This window comes from Rhododendron vialii, chromosome 11a (assembly GCF_030253575.1).
Source record: "Rhododendron vialii isolate Sample 1 chromosome 11a, ASM3025357v1".
NCBI classification, from domain to species: domain Eukaryota; kingdom Viridiplantae; phylum Streptophyta; class Magnoliopsida; order Ericales; family Ericaceae; genus Rhododendron; species Rhododendron vialii.
Window position 1 is genome coordinate 32036907 of NC_080567.1, and position 21570 is coordinate 32058476.

Genomic DNA, 21570 nt, shown 5'->3' on the forward strand with positions numbered 1-21570 from the left:
TTATTGTTTTACAGAGAATTGCGGTAAATTTAAATAATATTGATTACTTTTATATTTTTTATCCTATTACTTTTATATTTCAAATTGAATCAAACCAAAACAATCATAATTTATGATTTCATGGTAATTTGAAATATGATTGATTACTTTTATATTTCAACTTGAATTGAACCAAAACAATTACGATTTAAACCAAAACAATTACGATTTCATGAATGCACCAAAATAATTACGATTTCACGAATAAACTATGATTTATTTAAAAAAATACAAATTTGAGCCATAATTTCATCAATACACCATGATCTCATGAATACACGATGATTTCACGAACCAAAGGAAATACACCATGATTTTAGGAACACATCATGATTTAATTGAAAAAACATGAATAGATTAATCCAATCTAAATCAGTGCGTTGAAAAAACATGAATAAAAATATGAAAAAACATGAATACAAATCTATACATCATTTTATTCATGAAAAAATATGAATAAACCATGTTTTATTCATGAAAAAACATGAAAAAATTAATTGAAAAAATATGAATGCAAATCTGTACGCCGTCACCATCACTATCCACCTTCTGCATCGCCGACCACCGGTCAACATTTTTTGTCCACCGGCAACCCTTGACAGACCTCGAAATCCTTAGATTTGATACTCAGTGGCTATTTTGACCCCCGATGCCCCTCCAAATACCTTACCCTGTTTTGGTTTTTGCTGCCACTCGCCCGAAGTCCATTTCAGAAATGGAATGCCCGAAGACCATTTCGCCACCGCTCGTCCGAAGACCATTTCGGAAGTGGAAATGGAATGAAGACCATTTCGCCGCTCGCCCGTTCTTGTTCTCGAAATCTCGTTCTGTCGATTTTTTCCATTTGGTTTGATTCATAAATTCGGGGGCGGGGAGGTTGATTCATAAATTCGGGGGGGGGGGGGGGGGGGGGGGGGGGGTTGTGTTTTGTGGTGTTTAATTGGTTTTGGTGCCGAGATTTTCGGTGGCAAGATTTTTGGGTTGTGACAAATGATTGTGGTAAGATTTTTGAGATTTGGGACTTTAGGACTTATTTTTCCATTCCAAAATTTACTACTATATAATAGTATTATATATAATCAGTTTGGATCAAGTAAGGACCCCCGCATTTTAAGGTAAAATACGGACCTGATTGCTGGCCGTTGGACCGTGTTTTCAATGGTCCGGATCTGCGGATGATTTATAACCGGTCACAATTAACTTTTCCTCAGAAAAGTTTCATTAAAATGTGCACCATTAAAAACACGATCCAACGGCTAGCACTAGGTCCACGTTTTTACCTTAAAATGCGGGGGTCCTTACCTGATCCGGACTCTATATATAATACAGGGCCCTTCTAATGCGGGCACCCGCATTTAAGCAAGTTGCGGACCACCCCATTTCTCCCCTTGCCCGATTGAATTTTGATGATCCAAGCCATTCAATGTGTTCATAACGTGATTTTAAGGGTACCCGCGAGAAATCAAAAAAAAAAAGGACCGTGAAGGGCTTGATTTAAGCAGTTTTTTTTGAACCGTTCAATAAAAAATAAACAAAAACTTCTCGGATGAAGCCCTTTAGGGTCTTTTTTTTTGCTGATTTCTCACGAGTACCCTTAAAATCATGTTCTGAACACATTGAGCGGCTCGGATCATCAAAATTTGATCCGAAAAGGTAAAGTCCGCAACTTACTTGAATGCGGGCGCCCGCATTAGAAGGCCCCTGTATGTATGTGTGTGTCTATATATATATATAGTATGTAGAAGGGCAATATTGGGTTTTTTTTAAGTGATGATGAAAATATAAGTGTTCAAAATGATGAGAATGAAAACATAAGTCGGGTATGGATTGAAGATCCATATTTAAGTTTTAGAGAATAAGTTCTTTCTAGATTAACATGCAGGACAAGGGGCCTGTCAGGATAGCCCCATGTGGGCTCCTTCGTGCATTTTTTTGAAAAGTTCGAACCATGCATTTTGCAGGGCCCGCAAAATAATGTATTTACACAAAAAATTAGTTTATCCGAACATTGATAAATATGTCAAAAGTTGAGTTTAAAAATGGACGACTGTGATCTGTCAACTGTTTTTAAAGTTAAATTGTTCACGGTCGTTCATTTTTCGTGTAAAAACTTAACTTTTGAGATACTTCTCAATGTCCGGATAAGCTAATTTTTTGCGTAAATGCATTATTTTACGGATACTACAAGATGCACAGTTTAGATTTTTGAAAAAAATACATGAAGAGGGTACACAAGGGACTGTCCGGACAGGGCCTTGTCCGGTTGATTCGGAAAGAACTTTTTCTCTAAGTTTTATCCATTTTTTTTCAGGAAAAGTGCGTAGGCAAGTGGACCTTTCCTATTTACCCAAAAAAGTGGACCTTTCCTCTTCCGTCGGATCCACTTCCCCGACGATCTGATGTCATATCCTTTCATTCCTTTGCGAGAGGTTGATGTCACAACGTGTTGCGCTCTCTCTCTCTCTCTCCACACGACTCTTTCCAGGTAGTTTCGTCGTCAGATCTTCACTATTTCACCACAAACAGAGTGGTCCTTTTTCCACCCCTCTCTAGGGAAAATCTAGAGATTCCCTAACCCCTTTCGCTACGTTCTCCGAGTGAAGAAACTACTAGTATAAAATACGGTAGTACGTTGATTCCACTCATCCCCTCACCGAAGCTCTGAGAAAAAAACCAAAGCTCTCTGCTTTCTCTTCAATGGCTACTTCGAAATCCCAAAATCCCTTCTCCTCCTCCGCTTCTTCTTCTAAACCCGAACTCAAGGGCAGATACGACATTTTCTTGAGTTTTAGAGGCTCTGACACCCGCAAGAAGTTCACCGATCACCTCAACCACGCTCTCGTGTGCGAGGGGTTCCAAACATTCAGAGACGACGACGAGATTGAGAGGGGTGAGGTTATCGAATCCGAGTCGCTGGAAGCAATCCGGAATTCCAGGATGTCGGTAATCGTGTTATCGGAAAACTATGCCAATTCGACCTCGTGCCTGTTTGAACTCCAGATGATTCTGGAGCTCTGTAAGAAGTCGGATCATTTCCTTTTGCCCGTGTTTTACGAGGTGGAACCTGAGGTGCTCAAGGGGCAGTCAGAGAATCTGGTTTTCGAAAATAAGGAAGCGACGGTTGAGAGAGTGAAGGGATGGAGTCAGGCTCTTAAAGAGGTTGCGCGTATGACTGGGAAGGTTTTCCGGAAGGAATCTGATGGGTAATTTTTAGATTAACTCCCCTTTTACTAACGTATGCATTTAATAGATTGGAGAATTATTCATGGATTGGTGGGATTGATATTAAGTTATTAACTATACTAAGCACAAAAAAAAAAAGAAACTATACCAAGCACATTTATATATATTTTACTAAAAATAGAAGAAAGTTCTCTCCTTAAAAATTCTCTCTTCTTTACGGTGATAAAGTACCAAAAATTGCCTTTCAAAAAAAAAAGAAGTACCAAAAATTAACTCTGTTTGGAACTTGAGGATGGAAAGGGAAAGGAAGAGAAAATAATAAATAGGAAAATTGGAGGGAGAATTAAGAAGAAATTGGGGAGAAAATTGTTCATGTTTTACGAACTTTCACTTCTCTTTCCTTATAATACCAAACAAGGGGAAGAATTTTTTTTAAATTTTTTTCCTTCTTTTCTATTTCTTTCAACAAGTTGCAAACACACGTTTTCTAGTTGTATAGCTATTCAATTTTTGTTCGCAAATAAGGATAAGATCAGGTACATGTGTAAATATTGACCCCACTCCGAGATTCCTGTCTCTGTCCCTAGTGGGATTGGTCAAGTCCATACAGAACTCTGTCCTAGCTTTTATTGAGCCCCCTTGTGGATATTTGGGACCCAATCCGTATGGGGACTCTCTGCCCCGACTTCAATTGAGTTTGGAGAGTAGGAATCCTACGGAGTCGAGATGGGTTGCTATCAAATTGGGTTCCCTCCAATGGAGCTAGGGTGAGGGAGGGAAAAGGGAGGACAGGAATGGGCGATTGTACCCTAAAAAACGGTCATGTGCTGGGCACATGACCATTTTCCATCCGAAAACCCAACGGCATCCAACTAAGGGTTGGCATTGAAACCAATTAAAAAATGCCAGTATATGTTTGTCCAAATTGAAATGTGAAGAGCCAAAGTGAATTTTTGCTTAAAGTCGAAGGGATATAACAAAAATCACAAAGATTTTTGTCCTCAATTGTACATGTCACCATACTTTCCATTATATATTTATGGCTATCACATTTTGATGCCCGTTGCTACTCCTTGAATGTAGTCCTGCTTTTTGTTTTGTTTTTATACATGCTTCTATGCTATATAACATACTAAGGAGTCTTCTATGAAGTGCTCATGTATGTAGGTGAAGGGCCAAAACTGTCTTGGTTCATGCACGTGGCTAGGTTCATATTGCAGTGTATTAAGAATGTAGAATGAAGTGAGGTGCAATGTGATGTGTTGAGAAGTGGATTAACTGTAAAGTGTAAATTGATACAGAGGGACTTGAATTGTGACAGGTAAAGTAAAGTGGTTTATAGTGAAGTATGATAGGATCTGTTATCCTTTCTCACTTCTATCCCTAAGTGCTTGATTGTATTGGGCTTGATGCACCTTCTCCTCATCCTGTGTCTCTATTATAGTACCACTAACTAACTTCCCTTCCCAGGTCTCCCCATCAAACACTCCCCTCGTGCTACTTATTACAACTGTTACGACTTGTATCTTGCAGACTTCATTTCTTAAGTTTGTAATGCCCCACCCTTACTGTTTCCAATCCTTGGCTGCCACATCTACTACCAGTGCTTGATTGTGTTGCGCCCCAGGGGTCACTCACGTACACAACACACACTAATTTCATAGAAAACTCCCTCGTGTATATATACAAACATATACAAGATGAAAAACTCTCCGGGAGACACACTGGCTCCCCACTCAACCTCACCCACTCAAGACTACATTCTGCTAACCCACACTCTTACACTGAGCATTACACAGCATTATATAGGCAAAGGGAGTGAGAGTCAGTACAAAGAGCATTGAATGCTCTTTTCATGCGTGAAAGAGAGTCAAGATTTGGTTGCTGCAAATCTTCTGCAATCCCAGCAAATCCAGCAGCCCATGTGGAGAAATCAGGAAAAGTCAACAGATTGCCACACCTGCTACCAGTGCCTGAGTATCCACCACATCATTCATCTTTTTTCTTGCTTGTAGAAGAACATACTGGCGTACATCTATGCATAAATCCTTGAGAAATGTACATTATTTTTATTGACATGTCTGGTTGCTAATGTGGGATTTTCGGCTCTATTTTTTGTTATGTAAATCCCATCCGAATGGGAGTCACAGCCGTCTGAATGGCCCGTTTTTTATTTTGACTCCATAGCTTTCGGTTGTTTCCTTTTGGATGGTGGTCAAGTCCGTCCGGACAGTCGGTCGATACGTGGGTTAGCTGATTTTATTCTGTTTTGGACTTCTTAAACATTGGTTTTGGAGTTTCCTAAATGGATTTGGACTATATATGCAAAGGAAACATAATCTGGCAAGGATTTGGACTTTAGTAAGAAATCTGTGGCTATAAATATAGATTTACTCTCTCATTATGGTATGGACTTCTCAAGTGAATCCCTCTTAAAGTCTCGTAGGGTCTCATCTGTAGAACCTTAGGGTTCTTTGCAAGATTTTCATCTATATTTGCTTGCCCTTTTATGGTGGGTTCTGTAGTCCTTAAGTCGTTTTGAAGATCATATGTTTTGGCGATTCTTTCTAGTGTTTTTTTTGTAACGTCTTTGCTTCTTCCTTTTTCTGGTATGTTTTTTGTAGTTTAGGTTTTTATGGAGGTTTTGGGGGGTAATAAGTGGAGAGAGAGATAGAAAAATGAGAGAAATAATTGAAGGGAACCTAATTCGAGCCAATTTACATGCACACCTAAACTAATCCGTGGGGGACCATCTCACAATCAAGTAGTGTGGGCACATTTAAAGCAGAAGCAAATATCCGTATGAACGGGCTCCATAGGAGGAGAAAGCAGGTTGCAAAATATAAACCTTGTATAGAATTGAAACACAAAAGGGCGTGTTCCGTAAGATTAACGGACACGTGAAAGGGCGCAAACTGGTCTAGATCTCCTATAAGAGCTTTTCCTCTCTCCTAGTCCTAGTTATAGTTAATGAGCTACTCTCCCGCGTTCAAACTAACATTAAAAGCTTTATGACCCTTTTGAGTTTATTGTAGTTCTAATCCAACCCCTTCTTCTTTGATTTTGTGCCATTTACGACTACCATGCATAACTCTCCCTAGAAAGATCACCATTCACATTGAACCCTTAGAAGGCATTTTGATGGTGTGGAAAGCTCTTTAGTTAGAAATGAAAGCCTTTACCTTTGTAGTTTGCAAAGTTGGAAGTCCAAGGAAAGTGATGCTACTCATTATCAAATCCTTCAGTTCATAGTTTTTTTTTTTTTATAATATGCGTGGTTGTGCATAGAACATCTTTGTATGTGGCCTTCGTTTTTTATGGGGGTGGCATTTACTAGAGATTTTCTTTTTAATATAACCTTACTCTTACCAATAAAAAATGGAAAAAAGAAGAAAAGAAAAACTAGCGTAAGACGTTTTGAGTAATACTTTGTTTGGATATCTGCATGGAAATTTTGATTTTTCCTTTCAAATCTTTTCTGATCTTATTGTGCTTCATTTTCCACATATTAAACTTTTAGGTATGAAGCCACATTCATTGAGGAAATTGTTGGTCAACTCAAAAGCAAGGTAGTTGGCAAGCATTTGATGGTTGGCGACCATCTAGTAGGTATGGATTGGCAAACCATTCGAGTTACTTCATGGCTAAAAGATATGTCAACTAGGGTTGGCATTCTTTTGATATGTGGAATGGGTGGAATAGGTAAGACGACGATTGCTAAAGTTATTTTTAATTCCAACCATACTAGATATGATGCTGCCTGTTTCCTCCCAAATATTAGAGAAGTTGCCAAAGCACCCAATGGATTAGTCCGTTTGCAAAGACAGCTTCTTTCAAATATTTTGGGAAAAGAAGAGCACAAAGTGAACGATGTTGACGATGGATGTAGGAGGATGAAATGTGTCTTAGCCAACAAAAGAATTCTTTTGGTCCTTGATGATGTGGATCAAACGGACCAACTATCTGCATTAGCTGGCCAACAAGATTGGTTTAAGCCAGGAAGTAAAATTATCATAATCACTAGGATCGAGAGGATGATGAATGATGATGAAATTTATGAAGTGTACAGACCTCAAAAATTAGGCTGTGATGAATCACTAGAGCTTTTCAGTTGGCATGCTTTTGGACAAAAACACCCCGCTCAAGGTCACATGGACTTATCAAAAAGGTTTGTGCAACATTGTGATGGGCTTCCTCTTGCTCTTCAAGTGGTGGGCTCTTCTGTACGGAAGAAAAATATAGATCTATGGGAAAGTGAGTTACAGAAATTGGAAGCAGCTTCTGATAATGCAATTCCGGAAAAACTTGAAATAAGTTATGATTCTCTAAAAGATAAACACGATAAAGATCTATTCCTGGACATAGCTTGTTTCTTTGTTGGAAAAAAGAAAAATAAAACGATCAAAATACTAGAAGGATGTGATTGTTTTCCACTTGCTGGAATTCATAACCTTGTCGACAGAAATCTCTTAACAATTGAAAATGAGACGTTGCAAATGCATCAGTTACTTCAGGACATGGGAAAACAAATTGTTTGCCGTGAATCTAAGCATCCTGAGAAGCGTAGCAGAATTTGGCGCCCTAGAGAAACCTTCAACATTTTGCTAGAAAAAAGTGTAAGAAAGATGTTTCGTCTTATGGTTATCTGTAATAATTTTGCACATGCTTGCAAGTATCTAACTAGTGTTTCTGTGTTTTTTATTTTCTTCAAAGGGTACGGAAAAAATTGAAGGCCTTGTACTTGACATGAACGTGTTAGGAAATTCTGACATGGCTGCGATTGAAGCAAATACATTTGAAAAGATGCATAATTTGAGACTACTCAAGCTGAGTGGTGTACAACTATCTGGAACTTCCAAGGCATTTCCCAAAAGATTACGATGGTTGTATTGGCGTGGTTTTCCTTCAGCATTTTTCCCCAATGATTTTCCTCTGGAGAACTTGGTCTCTCTTGACATGCGTTATAGCAACTTGAAACAACTTTGGGAAGGAACTCAGGTACAATACTCTGTTTTGCTTCTCTTTTTAAGATTTTATAATGACTTTGGTTATTAAGTTGTGTGAGAAGAGCACCTTTTAAACTTGTCTGGCATTATGTTTCTTTTCCAAATAGGTTCTTGGATCGTTGAAAATTTTAAATCTCAGTCACTCCCCAAAACTTGTTAAAACTCCAGATTTCTCGAGAATTCCCAACCTAGAGAAATTGGTTCTCAAAGTTTGTCCAAGTTTGTTCGAGGTCGATGAATCTATCGTAGAACTACGGATGATAGAGTCACTGAATCTACAAGATTGCAAAAAACTGAGAAAGCTTCCAAAAAATATTGGTATGCTAGAATCTCTTGTAGAAATAGATATTTCTGGTTGCTCAAACCTTATGGGGGCAATAGAGGAGCTGGGGAAGATGAAATCACTGCAAGTGCTTAAGGCAAGTGGAATGGAGGTTGTATCACAAGCATCTATTTGGCCTTGGGTTCTAAAACCAAGGGTACAAATGTCATTGGCCTTACCAAGCTCTTTGGTACGTTTAGATCTTTCTAATTGCAATCTCACCAATGATGCATTTCCCAGGGATCTTAAGCTCTCCAAGTTACAGCACTTATTTCTAGGTGGGAATCCAGTTTCTAGCCTACCTAACTTCATTAAAGATCTTACAAGTCTCCAAACCTTGGATTTATCATGGTGTCCAAAGCTCCAACAGATTCTCTGGCCATCGATTGGTTTAGAAAACCTGATTGTTTCAGAGTCCCGATCATTGGAAAAAATAACGTACGAGTCTGCTTCGGCCTGCATAAAATGCATCACACATGGTGCTTGCATGAGTTTAGATTACGTTCAGCATGGTTTCAAGATCTTACCTGTAAAAAAAGTCAATGTGGAACTGATCAACGAAATTGGCTTCTTCAACTTGGACTCCATGGCAAATGTTGAGGCGTTGGTCACTAACTTAATTGTATGGAGTAGAAAGAAGTGTCCCATCCAGGTTCTCTCTCTCTCTCTCTCTCTCTCTCTCTCTCTCTCTCTCTCTCATCCATGTAACTGTCGTAACTATGGGTTTCGATTTCACAGATACTGCAGGAAGGTTCTATATTGAGCACATATTTTCCTGGGACTGAAGTTCCACACTGGTTTAGCAACAAGAACTGTGGATTCACTGTATCTTTAACTATGACTTCATCATCTCCTCATTGCGGTATTTCAGGCTTGAACCTTTGTTTGGTATATACTGTTCCTGGCAATCTGGATTGGTTGCCAGAGCCTTTAGAAGTTGAAGTAAATAACAAGAGCCGTGGAATGAAGAGGGTCTATACACCAAGGTGCTATGGCATTCCAGAACCAGGTGGAGATATGGTGTGGTTAAGCCATTGGCTACCTGAGTCGAAATTTTTTGAAGATGGCGATGAACTGCAAGTTTTGTTCAATTTAAAAGTTGATGGACAAATTAAGGAGTGCGGAGCCCACATTCTGTATTTCAGAGAAGATGAGATAGGCAAATACTTGAGCACTCTACACCATTCATGGGATTCTAACATGTTTCGGATCGTGGCTTTGGAAGGTGCGTACGGTACCTCTTCTGCTTATATATGTTAACAACAAAATGGAGCAAGCTTGTGGTGATGGTTTTTGGCTTGCCATAATTACCAATGTGAGGAATTGGAGAACCTACGATTCTTTTTTTTGGAAGAGGATCACAGGAGAATTGAGACTAATGATATGTGAGCATCATTGGAAAATCCAGACAATTTTGCATGTTTTTAGTCTTGAATCAACCCAAGAAATATAGTCAAAATGAACTGATATTTCTACTTATCTGCTTGTTAATATACTGCTTATGTTTCGCGATTATAGCATTGAATCAACAAAAACAGAAGCAGAAAGAGGAGGAGAAGGAAGAGGAGGAGGAGCAGCAACAGCAGAAGATGCAGAAAAACCATGAATTGACTTGTGACATACAGAGTAAAGAAGCTCGAGATGCTGTAGGTGATCAAGTCTCAGAGTTAACGGGGGAAGTTGGCAACAGAGCAGTACCCAGCTCACAATAGGTTGAATGGCAAGCCGCGTCACTGAATTCTTTACCTAGTATGAATTGCTAGCCAGAATGAATTCATTACACAATAGGTTGAATTGCAAGCCGCATCTCTGGGACATGGTTCGTGTGTATTGGAAGTTTCTCTTGGGAGATCTCAAAATGCTAAAAGTCTCGGATCTGCCAGACCAATACTTTATTTGTTGAATTTCTGCTGCTAGTGTTTATTTTTCTTGTTCTTTTGGCTGAAGTCTTAGAGGTGCGTTTAAGAGAACCTCGGGTTATTTTTGGAGCCCTTTGTCTTCTTTCATGCTCTTTTCTGCTACATGGCGCTCTCTGTCCTATCTTTTGCATACGAAAAACTTAAGCAGCCAGGTTTGGAGTGGTTTGTTGACTAACTTTGGAGTATTGAGTTATAGTAGTTTATTGACTTGTTCTTGCAAGAGGACCAAACAAGTGCATCCTCAAAAAATAATGCAAGAACTCCCAGAGTATCAAAAAGGAAAAGAATCCTCTCCAGGCCCATTTCGGGATTGGATGGCTCTGTTGAGATTGGAACTGCTCGTTTTGCAAAACTTATGAGTTATGATGATTAGAACTGCTCGTTTTGCAGGACTTATGATCAAAATTAACTTCAATACTTGTCTTCTAGTAATCTATTGTTCAGTCATGTATTTCGGAACATAAAAGACAAATAATACAGTGTTATTATCAAAAAGTAGAGTTCCAAAATTAATAACCTTACTAGATTTGAATTATATTTATTATCAAAAAGTAGATTTCCAAAATTAATAACCTTATAAGATTCGTATTATAACCAAATTTTTTTTGGCTCCGTTTGTTTTGACGTAAAATATTTTTTCTGTAAATGTTTTACCCATTTTTGCTGTTTGGCTAGAAAAAGGGGGAGATGAATGGGATGGAAATGGTTTCCTCTAATTTTGGCCGTAAGTCCATTTGTGTGGAAAATCATTTTGACTACCAAATTGATTATGGTGCTAAAATGAAGAGAAGTTTTGAAATGTTGGAGAGGTCAATGGTGGGCAATGGCAACTGGCCCCATTATTCGGTTTGGATTGAGCCTACAGGACCATTTGCAGAACCATTAGTGTGGAAAATCCGACAACCAAACGAGGGAAACCATTGTTTTGTAAAATATTTTCCATATATCAATCAAACGCTGGAAAATTAAAAATTAAAGTTTATTTTTTGAAAAAATATTCTACATGAAAAACATTTTGCATTGTAAAATATTTTACATCGAAACAATCAAAACCTTAATTTATAATCCGACAAAAACATAATTCTCACCAAAATACCCGTTTCATTACTCAGCGTTGCTTTATTTGAATTTTTTTCAACTTTCCTCTTTATATTTATACTTCTTAAATTCAACTCATCGAGAAGAACGATGTGATGCAAAAAATTACCCAAATCTAGTAAAAAAATACTAAGAGAAAACAACCAAAAGAGTAGTTTGAAGCTCGGCTTTTATGGACTCGACTCATTAGTATATGGGTTGAGCCGAAGTTTGAGTTTTAAATTTGTCCGATAAACAAACTAAGCTGAAGTTAGTTGTTACTCGACTCGTTTTGATAAATTCAGTTCATTCGTATAGACTCTATTCGTTCATAATCATTTGGTGGGTCCACATGCAGAGTGGTCCTTTCCTGCTCCACTGTAGAGAATCCCATTCTTGTCTTTGTTGTCGACAAAACGCCGTGCGGTTAGAGCATCTCAACTTTTTGCTCAAATCTTGAATCAAACTCAAATTTAAATAAAAATCACCCAAAACCCTCTTCTACCCCTTACCCAAATTTATACCAAAACTCAAATTTGGTTAAATTCAAACCCTTACTCAAATTTTTAAAAGCAAATTTCACACTTTAAAATTTACAATATTGTCATTAATGAAGTTTTTTTACTCAAATTTGTACATATTTGTGCTTGAATTTGACTTTACCCATTGGAATACGCCACACCAAATCAAATTTTTATCCAAATTTTTACTTAGATTTGGGTAAGAGGTAGAGAGCATCTCTAACACAACCTCTAAAACACCAAAATAGAGAATGAATGTGACATATTGATGGAAAATTTTATAATTTATTCCCTTTTTTTTTCTTTATGAGATAATATTAGAGGAATCCATGATATTTTTTAGAGATTTGGTCATCAAATTTACTTTTGAGTCTTCCATGATACTTTTTAGAGATTTGGACTCCAAATTTACTTTTGGATCTTAAAAAATAGAGACTCTACTCTTATTTTGAAAACTATATCTCTAAAAAGTATTATAGTCCCCTCCAAAATTCTTTCATAAAATGTAGAAAGAGTTAATAAATTATATTTTTCGTTAATATGTCACACCTATTTTTTATTTTTTATTTTAAAACTTTGTTAGAGATGCTCTAAGAGCATTTCCAATCCAATACTTTATTTGAGAGTATCAAAATACTCTATTTTATTCATAAAATGATTTTAGAAGAAATCACTATTTCTATTTACTTCAATCACAAACCCTTTATTTTTCCCTCTAAAATCACTTTACGAAAAAAAAACCTTTTTTTATACTCTCATAGGGATATGATTGGTATAAAAATTTAGTAAGAAAAGTTTACAAGAACAAAAATGTCTTTTAAAAAAGTGAATAGTATTATGGAGATTATCTTCTATATTTTCTCTTACCTTCTAAATATAAAGGATCAAAATCTAATACTCTCAAATGGAAAAGGATTGAAAGGATGAATTGTAATGCTTTGATACTCTCAAATAAAGATACAGAGTATGGGTAGGAGATTCTGTAAGAAACCACAAATACTGGGCGTTGACTTCCACTCATCTCCTCACTGAAGCTTTGAACAAAAAACGAAGCTCTGCATTTTCTTCTTTCAATGGCTACTTCGGAATTCCAAAACCCTACCACCTCCTCTTCGAATCCCGGAGGTAGATACGATATTTTCTTGAGCTTTAGGGGGTTAGACACCCGCAAAAAGTTCACCGATCACCTTTACCATGCTCTGAAGCGCGAGGGGTTCCAAACATTCAGAGACGACGACGAGATCGACAGGGGTGAGGATATCAAATCCGAGTTGCGGGAAGCAATCGTGAATTCCAGGATGTCGGTGATCGTGTTATCGAAAAACTACTCCAATTCGACGGCGTGCCTGTTTGAACTCCAGACGATTCTCGAGCTCTGTAAGAAGTCGGATCATTTCGTTTTGCCTGTGTTTTACGAGGTGGATCCGGGGGAAATTAAGGAGCAGTCAAAAAATCTCGATTTTGGGAAAAAGGAAGTGGCGGCTGAGAAAGTAAAGGGTTGGAGTGCGGCGCTTAAAGAGGTTGCGAGTATGGCTGGGATGGTTTCTGGGAAGGAATCTGATGGGTAATTTTTAGATCAACTCTCCCCTTTTACTATCGCATGCTATTGTTCTTCATTGTGAAACCATAACCTTTTACTCGTTCTTAATCGCCAAAATAGTATTCTAATCCTCAAGTTATATTGGTCACCACCACCTACCTCATCACCCTGTTTGTCAGTTTTATTGCAACATGACAGTATATGAATATAGAATAAGGTTATCGAAAATTCTAACTCCACACCCATTTACACACCGTCACTCACTGGGTGTGTACTGTGTAGTGTGTGCGGGCTCCACCCCTATTGTGAGTGGGGGTGTGTAAATGGGTGTGTGTTTGAGTGTGGAGGTAGAATGATTGGTTAGTTATTCAAGTGACGACAACCATGCAACATGATGTCACAAATATTTTTGTCCTAAATTGTACATGCCACCGTACTTTCCATTCAATGTTTAGCACTATTCATTCAATGTTTAACACTATCGGGTTTTCATGCGCGTTGCAAGGTATGCTGTTTGGTAAGTAAAGATTTATTTCACCAAAACAAGCACGAAGCTTACAATAAATCAACAGGGGCATCCCCCTGGTAACCAATTCAACCAATACATCAAAGGTCCAAACAAAGACCAACACCCGAAAGCCAAAACTGAAAATGACCTATCGACAATTGTTAATAGCAAAAATGCTAGAGTCTAAAAGCCACTCATCGCACAACTTCCTGTTTTGAGCCGAAAGCTTAACAGAGGACCAAGACCTAACCTTAGCTTGGACAGAATTGAAAATATCCAGAGCAACCGCACCTTCATTCTTGGATTTACCTTGAAATATTCTCATGTTGCGCTTGCCCCAAACAGTATAAATGGATGCTGCCAAAGAGAGTTTATACAAAGAGTCACGTAAGTTTTTCCCTTTCCTGTGATGGACTGCCCAATCCAACTCCTGGACTAAAGGCTCAACAGGCCTAGCAATCCCATTCCTAGTCAAGACTTGCTTCCACCCCAAAGAAGAAAATTGACAGTCAAAGAAGAGATGGCTATGCGATTCCATATCAGTCAAACAAAAAGAACAGAACGGGGGAACCACCAGCCCCCAACTAACCAACCTATCCTTAGTAGACAGTCTTCCCAAGACAGCCAACCACACAATGAAGCTCCATCGAGGCACTCCCTGACCAGACCACACAACAGAATACCATGGTTGAAAGGAATTCCTGTGTCAACAAACCTCCCAAGCAGACTTTGCTGAAAACTTACCATCCGAGGTTAAGGTCCAAACAACCCTATCAGGAACAGATGGATTAGGGAGTAAATCCACTAGAGTATGCCTTATAATGTCCATAATAACCCTATTACGTTGCCTAGGCCATTTCCACCGATCATGATCAATGATAGATGACACTTTAGCTTTTAAATCGCTGCCCCTATGTGCCGCCACAGAATCCCCAAACCGCTGAAACAAAGCTCCAAAAGAGGCCAATAAACAGTCCAAAGGAAGGTATCCTTGCCATTACCAATAACAACCTCAATCCAATCTTTACAAAGATATCTTGGCTTCAACAAATTCCTAATTACCCAAGAAGCTCTATTAGGAAGAGGAATCGCCCACAAACTCTGACCTTTAAGAATATAAACATGCACCCATTTGATCCATAAAGTGTCAGCCTTTTGATTGAGAGCCCAAAGGTGTTTCATATTGACAGCTCTATTCCACTCCTTTATGGATCTAAATCCTAAACCCCCCTCATTTTTAGGAACACACAAGGAAGACCAGCTGACTTTTGCACCAGAATGCTTCAACTCTGTTCCAGACCAAAGAAAGGCACAAAGCACACTTTCAATTTCCTTAGTGATTTTTTGAGGAAGAATGAACATAGCATTCCAATAAGTTTGGATATTGAAGAGGACAGACTGGACAAGTTGAGCCCTTCCTCCATAAGAAAGAAATTTTTGGGTCCAGCTTTGGATTCTAGCCAAAATCTTATCTTTCAACACAGCACAGTCGGATGAGGTGAGTATGGTACTAATCAATGGCACCCCCAAATACTTTACTGGCAGTTGTTCTTCAGGAATGCCCAAGAGGTCAGTGAAGGCATGCTTATCAGAGGTAGAGACACCAGCAAAATAAATGGCACTTTTAAGCAAGTTAAGTTGCAACCCAGAAAAGCCATGGAATTCCCTCAAAGACTTCAACACAATCTGCAATGACCCCAAATGAGCACTACTCAGAATGAAAAGATCATCAGCAAATATGACATGAGAAATCCCCAAAGTTTGGCATTTAGGATGGAACTTGTAATCTCCAGAATCTATATTCCTTTGTAAAAGGGATGAAAAAGCCTTTATAAGTAAAAGAAACAGGTGGGGGGAGATAGGATCTCCCTGCCTAAGGCCACGAGCTCCAGGAAAGTACCCTACTAAGCCCCCATTAATCATGATAGAGAACTTTGGAGTAGTAATACATTCCCTAATCCATCCAACATAGATAGCAGGAAACTCCATAGCCACCATTGTGTCAAGCAGAAAGTCCCAATCAACGGAATCGTAAGCTTTCATGATGTCAACTTTTATTGCACATCTAGGAGCCCCATCATTTCTGTGATAATTTCGAATAAGTTCATGCATAAGCAGAACATTAGCCAATATACTTCGCCCTTTGATAAATGCAGACTGAGATTGGCTTACTATGCAGACTGAGATTGGCTTACTACCACATGCAGTACCTGTTGCATCCTATTAGCCAGTATGTTGGTAATCACTTTATAAATCACATTGCAACAGGCAATGGGTCTATATTCTCTAATAGTAGAAGGAGTTGAGGACTTGGGAACCAATGTTAGAGCCGTAGAGTTCCACTCTTTAAGTATATGGCCCTTTTCAAAAAATAGGAGGACTAGCTAGATAACAAATTTTTTAAGGCTTGTTCAATAAACAAGTGGTTTATAGTATTATTGAAGTATGATAAACAAGTTATCTGTTATCCTTTCTCTTCTGTCCCTATGTGATTGAGTGTAATGGGCTTGCCGCATCTCCTCCTCCTCCTGTGTCTCTTTGTCTCTTTTGTCGCATGCATCTTCTACTTGTAAGTTGTAACTGTTACTCCTTGAGTCTTGCAGACTTCATGTCCCAAGTTTCTAATGCCCAAACCTTACTACTTACTACTATTACCAATCCTTGGTTGCAGCATGTACTACCAGTGCTTGACTGCCACGTCTGCTTCCAATCCCTCACTACCAAAATAATGGAAATAAATTTTGATAATACTAATTCAAAAGAAAATAGTGGGCCTTATTTCAGGGTGCTGGAGAAGTCCAAATATGAATTTATAGTGTTGGATTGAGTGCTGGGTCGCCACCTATTGGGCCAAACCCTTCTTATAGTTCTTTTCTATGTAGCAAACATGTCGTGGGCTCTTCTTGGGCACTTTTTGTTGTCCAAAATGTTTACAATTGGGTATCCAGAATACGAATTCAAGCATGATTACATAAACATAATTTACAACAATTTGAAATTACAGATCCAGAATTGCAAACCGAATACAATATAGAGTTGTGAACCGAAACCTGTGTTCACGGTGTCCTTAAAATAGATTCACCGCCTACCGGAGGGTGTTGAGGTTAATCAGTGTCTGTCTCCCAGGATTGATCTGGTTCGGACCGCGAATGTCGAAACGCCACTGAACTTTACATCTACCTCTCTCTCACACAAGAACAATATCAGCATGGAGCTTTGTGTATTCCGTAGAACTCATGAAGAATGGAATACAAGATTGATCAATATATAGGCAAGAGAATGACCTATGAGCTGCATTCCTGTAATGAATAATCGGAACTGCCAGAATGAATTCTAGGAGTGAATTCTGCCATTAACCTCTCTTCATGGTGGTATTAACCAACTAAAACTGCTGGTATTTCAAGAGCCTCGTCCAGATACAATGAATCAATGTGGGTCTGTTTGGTTGCCTCGGAAGACCCTATGAATTTACCAAATTCATTCACAAATTTTCCAACACAAATATCATACACTTTGTCCAATCATCTCTAAGCTTGTTCCAAAATATATCCCACCCTCTTGAAAATCAACTTAAAATCGCCGTTTTTTCATGCAAAGAGAAAATTATTCCATTATCTATTAATCTAGCATCTATTAAGAGAATTATTATAATTCAAATGCAAAATTATCCAAGAATAATTGAATGAGTATACACTTTTTAACCGTTCAACAGAGGACATATCTACCATAACCCTGTAAGGCAAGGCAAGGTCTCACATTAGTTAGGTGTCAACAGCCCCCATGGCTTCTTTAAGACGGCAAATATAAGCCCTTTTTTTAAATAGCTGAAGGTGTTTGAGCAAGTTTACGTGCACCTTGACTAATTATTGGGGGATCAATCTCACTGTCCACTACTTGAGAGGCACATTTGAAGCCGGGGAAAACTCCTGTCTGGACTGACCCAGTGATCCTACAACAGTTATAGCACCTAGGAGGTTGAAAATATGATGCCTGTGTTGCATTGATAATACAAAAGAGGTGTGTTCCATAACATTAAGGGACAAGTGAAAGGGATCAAGCTGGTCTGAATCTCCGATAAGAGGTTTCCCTCTCCTCGTTAATAAGCTACTCTCCGTTGTTCAACCAAACGTTAAAAGCTTTATGACCCTTATGAGGTTAGTGTATTTCAAGTTCAGGCCTATTTCAGTTCTACTATTCTGTGCCATTTACGACTACCGTGCATAACTCTCCCAGAAAACTCCACCGTTCACATTGAACCTTTAGAAGGCATTTTGACGGGTGTGGAGAGCTCGTTAGTTAATGTTGAAATACTTTCCCTTTGAGGTTTGCAAAGTTGGGAGTCCAGGGAAAGTAATGCTACTCTTGATCAAATCTTTCAATTCTTTGGGTTTATTGACATGCGTGGTTGTGTAATGTGTATACTGTATAAGATCTATTTGTTTGTGGCCTTCATGTTGTATATGTGGGTGGCATCTTTTTGATTCCTCTTATTGATATGCCTTACCCTTACTGATCAAAACGAAAAGGAAGAAAAGAAGAAATAGCCTACAACCTTTTAGGTAATCATTTGTTTGGGAATAGATCTGCACGGAAATTTCATTTTTCTTTTCAAACCTTTTCTGATATTGGTGTCCATTGACAAATACAGAACTTTTAGCTATGAAGCCAAGCTCATTGATGAAATTGTTGGTGTACTCAAAAGCAAGTTAGCTCGCAAGCACTGGAGTGTTGACAACCATCTAGTTAGTATGGATTTGCGAACTAAGCGTGTTAATTGTTGGCTAAAAGATAGTTCGAGCGGCATTGGTATTCTTTTGATATGTGGAATGGGTGGAATAGGGAAGACGACAATTGCTAAAGTTGTGTACAATTCAAACCATGATAGATATGATGCTGCCTGTTTTCTCGAAAATATTAGTGGAGTTTGCAAAGGACACAATGGATTAATTCGTTTGCAAAGACATCTTCTTTCGAATATTTTAGGGAAAAACGAGCGCATAAACAATGTTGATGATGGATGTTGGCGGATCAAGTATGCATTAAGTAACAAAAGAGTTCTTCTTGTCCTTGATGATGTGGATCAAACGGAACAACTATTTGCATTAGTGGGCCGACAAGATTGGTTTTCTCAGGGAAGTAAAATTATCATAACCACTAGGCTCAAGAGCTTGATGAAGAATACTGATGAAATTTATGATGTGTACTGGACTGAAAAATTATCTGATGATGAATCACTTGAGCTTTTCAGTTGGCATGCTTTTAGACAAAAACGCCCTATTAAAAGTCATATGGCCTTATCAAAAAGGTTTGTGGAATACTGTGATGGGCTTCCTTTAGCTCTTCAAGTATTGGGGTCTTCTTGTCGAGAGAAAAGTATAGATGTATGGGAAAGTGATTTACACAAGTTGCAAGCACATTCTGATAACACCATTCTGGAAAAACTTGAAATAAGCTATGATTCTCTGAAAGATAACCATGATAAAAATCTATTCCTGGAGATAGCTTGTTTCTTTGTGGGAAAGAAGAAAAGAGAAACAATCACAATACCAGAAAGTTGTGATTATTTTGCACTTGCTGGAATTCATAATCTCGTCGACAGAAATCTCTTAACAATTGTGGATGAGAAGCTTCAAGTGCATCAGTTACTTCAAGACATGGGAAAACAGATTGTTTGCCGTGAATCTGATTATCCTGAAGAGCGTAGCAGAATTTGGCGCTCTAAGGAGTCCTTCGACATTTTGTTCGAAAAAATTGTAAGAAACATGCTTCTCATGTTGATGTGTACTGATTTTGCCCATTCTTGCTAGTAGCTAACTATTTCTCTTTCTTCAATTTTCTTTAAAGGGTACCAATAAAATTAAAGGCCTCGTACTTGACATGAACATGTTGGGAAATTCAAACAAGGTTGTCTTTGAAGCAAATACATTTGAAAAGATGTACAATTTGAGACTACTCAAGCTGAGTGGCGTACAACTCTCTGGAAGTTACAAGGCATGTTCCAAAAGATTACGGTGGTTGTATTGGTGTGGTTTTCCTTCAGAATCTTTCCCCAATGATTTCCCTCTGGAGAACTTGGTCGCTCTTGACATGCGACATAGCAACTTGAAACAAGTTTGGAAAGGAACTAAGGTAAGATACTCTATTTTGCCTCTCTTTTTTGCGATTTTATAATGATTTCGGTTATTAACTTGTGTTAGAAAAGCACCTTTTAAACTTGACTGGCATTTATTTTCATTTTTAAATAGGTTCTTGGATCATTGAAAATTTTAAATCTCAGTCACTCCCCAAAACTTGCAAAAACTCCGGACTTCTCAAGAATCTCCAACCTTGAGAAACTGATTCTCAAAGCTTGTCCAAGTTTGTTTGAGCTCAATGAGTCTATCGTAGAACTACAGAGGATCGAGTCACTGAATCTGCAAGATTGCAAAAATCTGAGAAAGCTTCCGAGAACTATTGGTATGGTAGAATCGCTTGTGGAAATAGATATCTCCGGCTGCTCAAACCTTATGGGGGCAATAGTGGAGCTTGAGAAGATGAAGTCACTGCAAGTTCTGAAAGCTAGTAGAATGGATACTGATCGTTTGCTCACTGTGGAGGTTGTATCACAAGCATCTATTTGGCCTTGGGTTCCAAAACCCAGGGTGCAAATGTCATTGGCCTCTTTACCATGGTCTTTGGTACATTTAGATCTTTCTGAATGCAATCTCACTGATGATGCATTTCCCAGGGATCTTAGTAGCCTTTCCAAGTTGCAGCATTTATTTCTATGTGACAATCAATTTTCTAGCCTACCAAACTTCATTAAAGATCTTACTGGTCTCCAAACATTGGATTTATCTGGTTGTGGAAAGCTCCGGCAGATTCGATGGTCATCGAACATCTTACAGGATCTGTTTGTCATAGAATGCGGTGCATTGGAAGAAATAACGTATGAGACTGGTTCCCATATTAAATACATCACATCTCCTCGTTGCCCTAATTTATATCACATTCAGGGCCATTTCAAGTTCTTACCCATCAAAGAAGTTGATGTGGATCTGATCAACAGTATAGGCTTCTTCAACTTGGACTCTATGGCAGATGCTGAGGCTCAAATTGTGAACTTCCCTTTGGGATTCTATCTCCGTTTTCCCATTCTCTCTCTCTCTCTCTCTCTCTCTCTCTCTCTCTCTCATGCATTTCACGGTTATAATCATAGATTTCACGGTTGTAATCATAGATTTCATCTTCCCAGTTAGTGAATGAAGGTAATTTATTCTACACATTTTTCCCTGGGAGAGAAGTTCCACATTGGTTTAGCAATAAGAACAGTGGATCCACCATATCATTTACTGCGACCTTATCTCCTCATTTTGGTTTTCGAGGCTTGAATCTTTGTGCGGTGTATAAACTTCCGGACGATGGAGAAGTTGATTTTGGGTATCCACCATATCATGTCTTTGAATTTGAAATCAA

General features: G+C 38.5%; 1 protein-coding gene and 1 long non-coding RNA gene across 7 annotated transcripts in view; one reads left to right on the forward strand and one right to left on the reverse strand.

Annotated features, from left to right (window-relative positions):
* LOC131307868 (uncharacterized) overlaps positions 1-17556 on the reverse strand; it is a 31234-nt gene extending 13678 nt beyond the window's left edge. The window contains exon 1 of the long non-coding RNA XR_009194246.1: positions 16750-17556. This is a non-coding gene — a long non-coding RNA (uncharacterized LOC131307868). The remainder of the gene's footprint in view (positions 1-16749) is intronic.
* Positions 2462-21570, forward strand: part of LOC131307845 (disease resistance protein RUN1-like) — a 63256-nt gene continuing 44147 nt past the window's right edge. For 3 of the 6 annotated variants that reach the window (XM_058334560.1, XM_058334559.1, XM_058334558.1), the window contains exons 1-5: positions 2480-3242; positions 6743-7838; positions 7936-8220; positions 8336-8662; positions 20712-20785. In XM_058334560.1, coding sequence (XP_058190543.1) covers positions 2737-3242; positions 6743-7838; positions 7936-8220; positions 8336-8662; positions 20712-20785 — 2288 coding nt within the window. In that variant the 5' untranslated portion in view covers positions 2480-2736. Of the gene's footprint in view, positions 3243-6742; positions 7839-7935; positions 8221-8335; positions 9203-9288; positions 9776-10068; positions 10645-18763; positions 19869-19959; positions 20245-20711; positions 20786-21570 lie in introns of those variants that run through there. The other 3 variants (XM_058334557.1, XM_058334562.1, XM_058334561.1) reach the window with 3 other exon arrangements.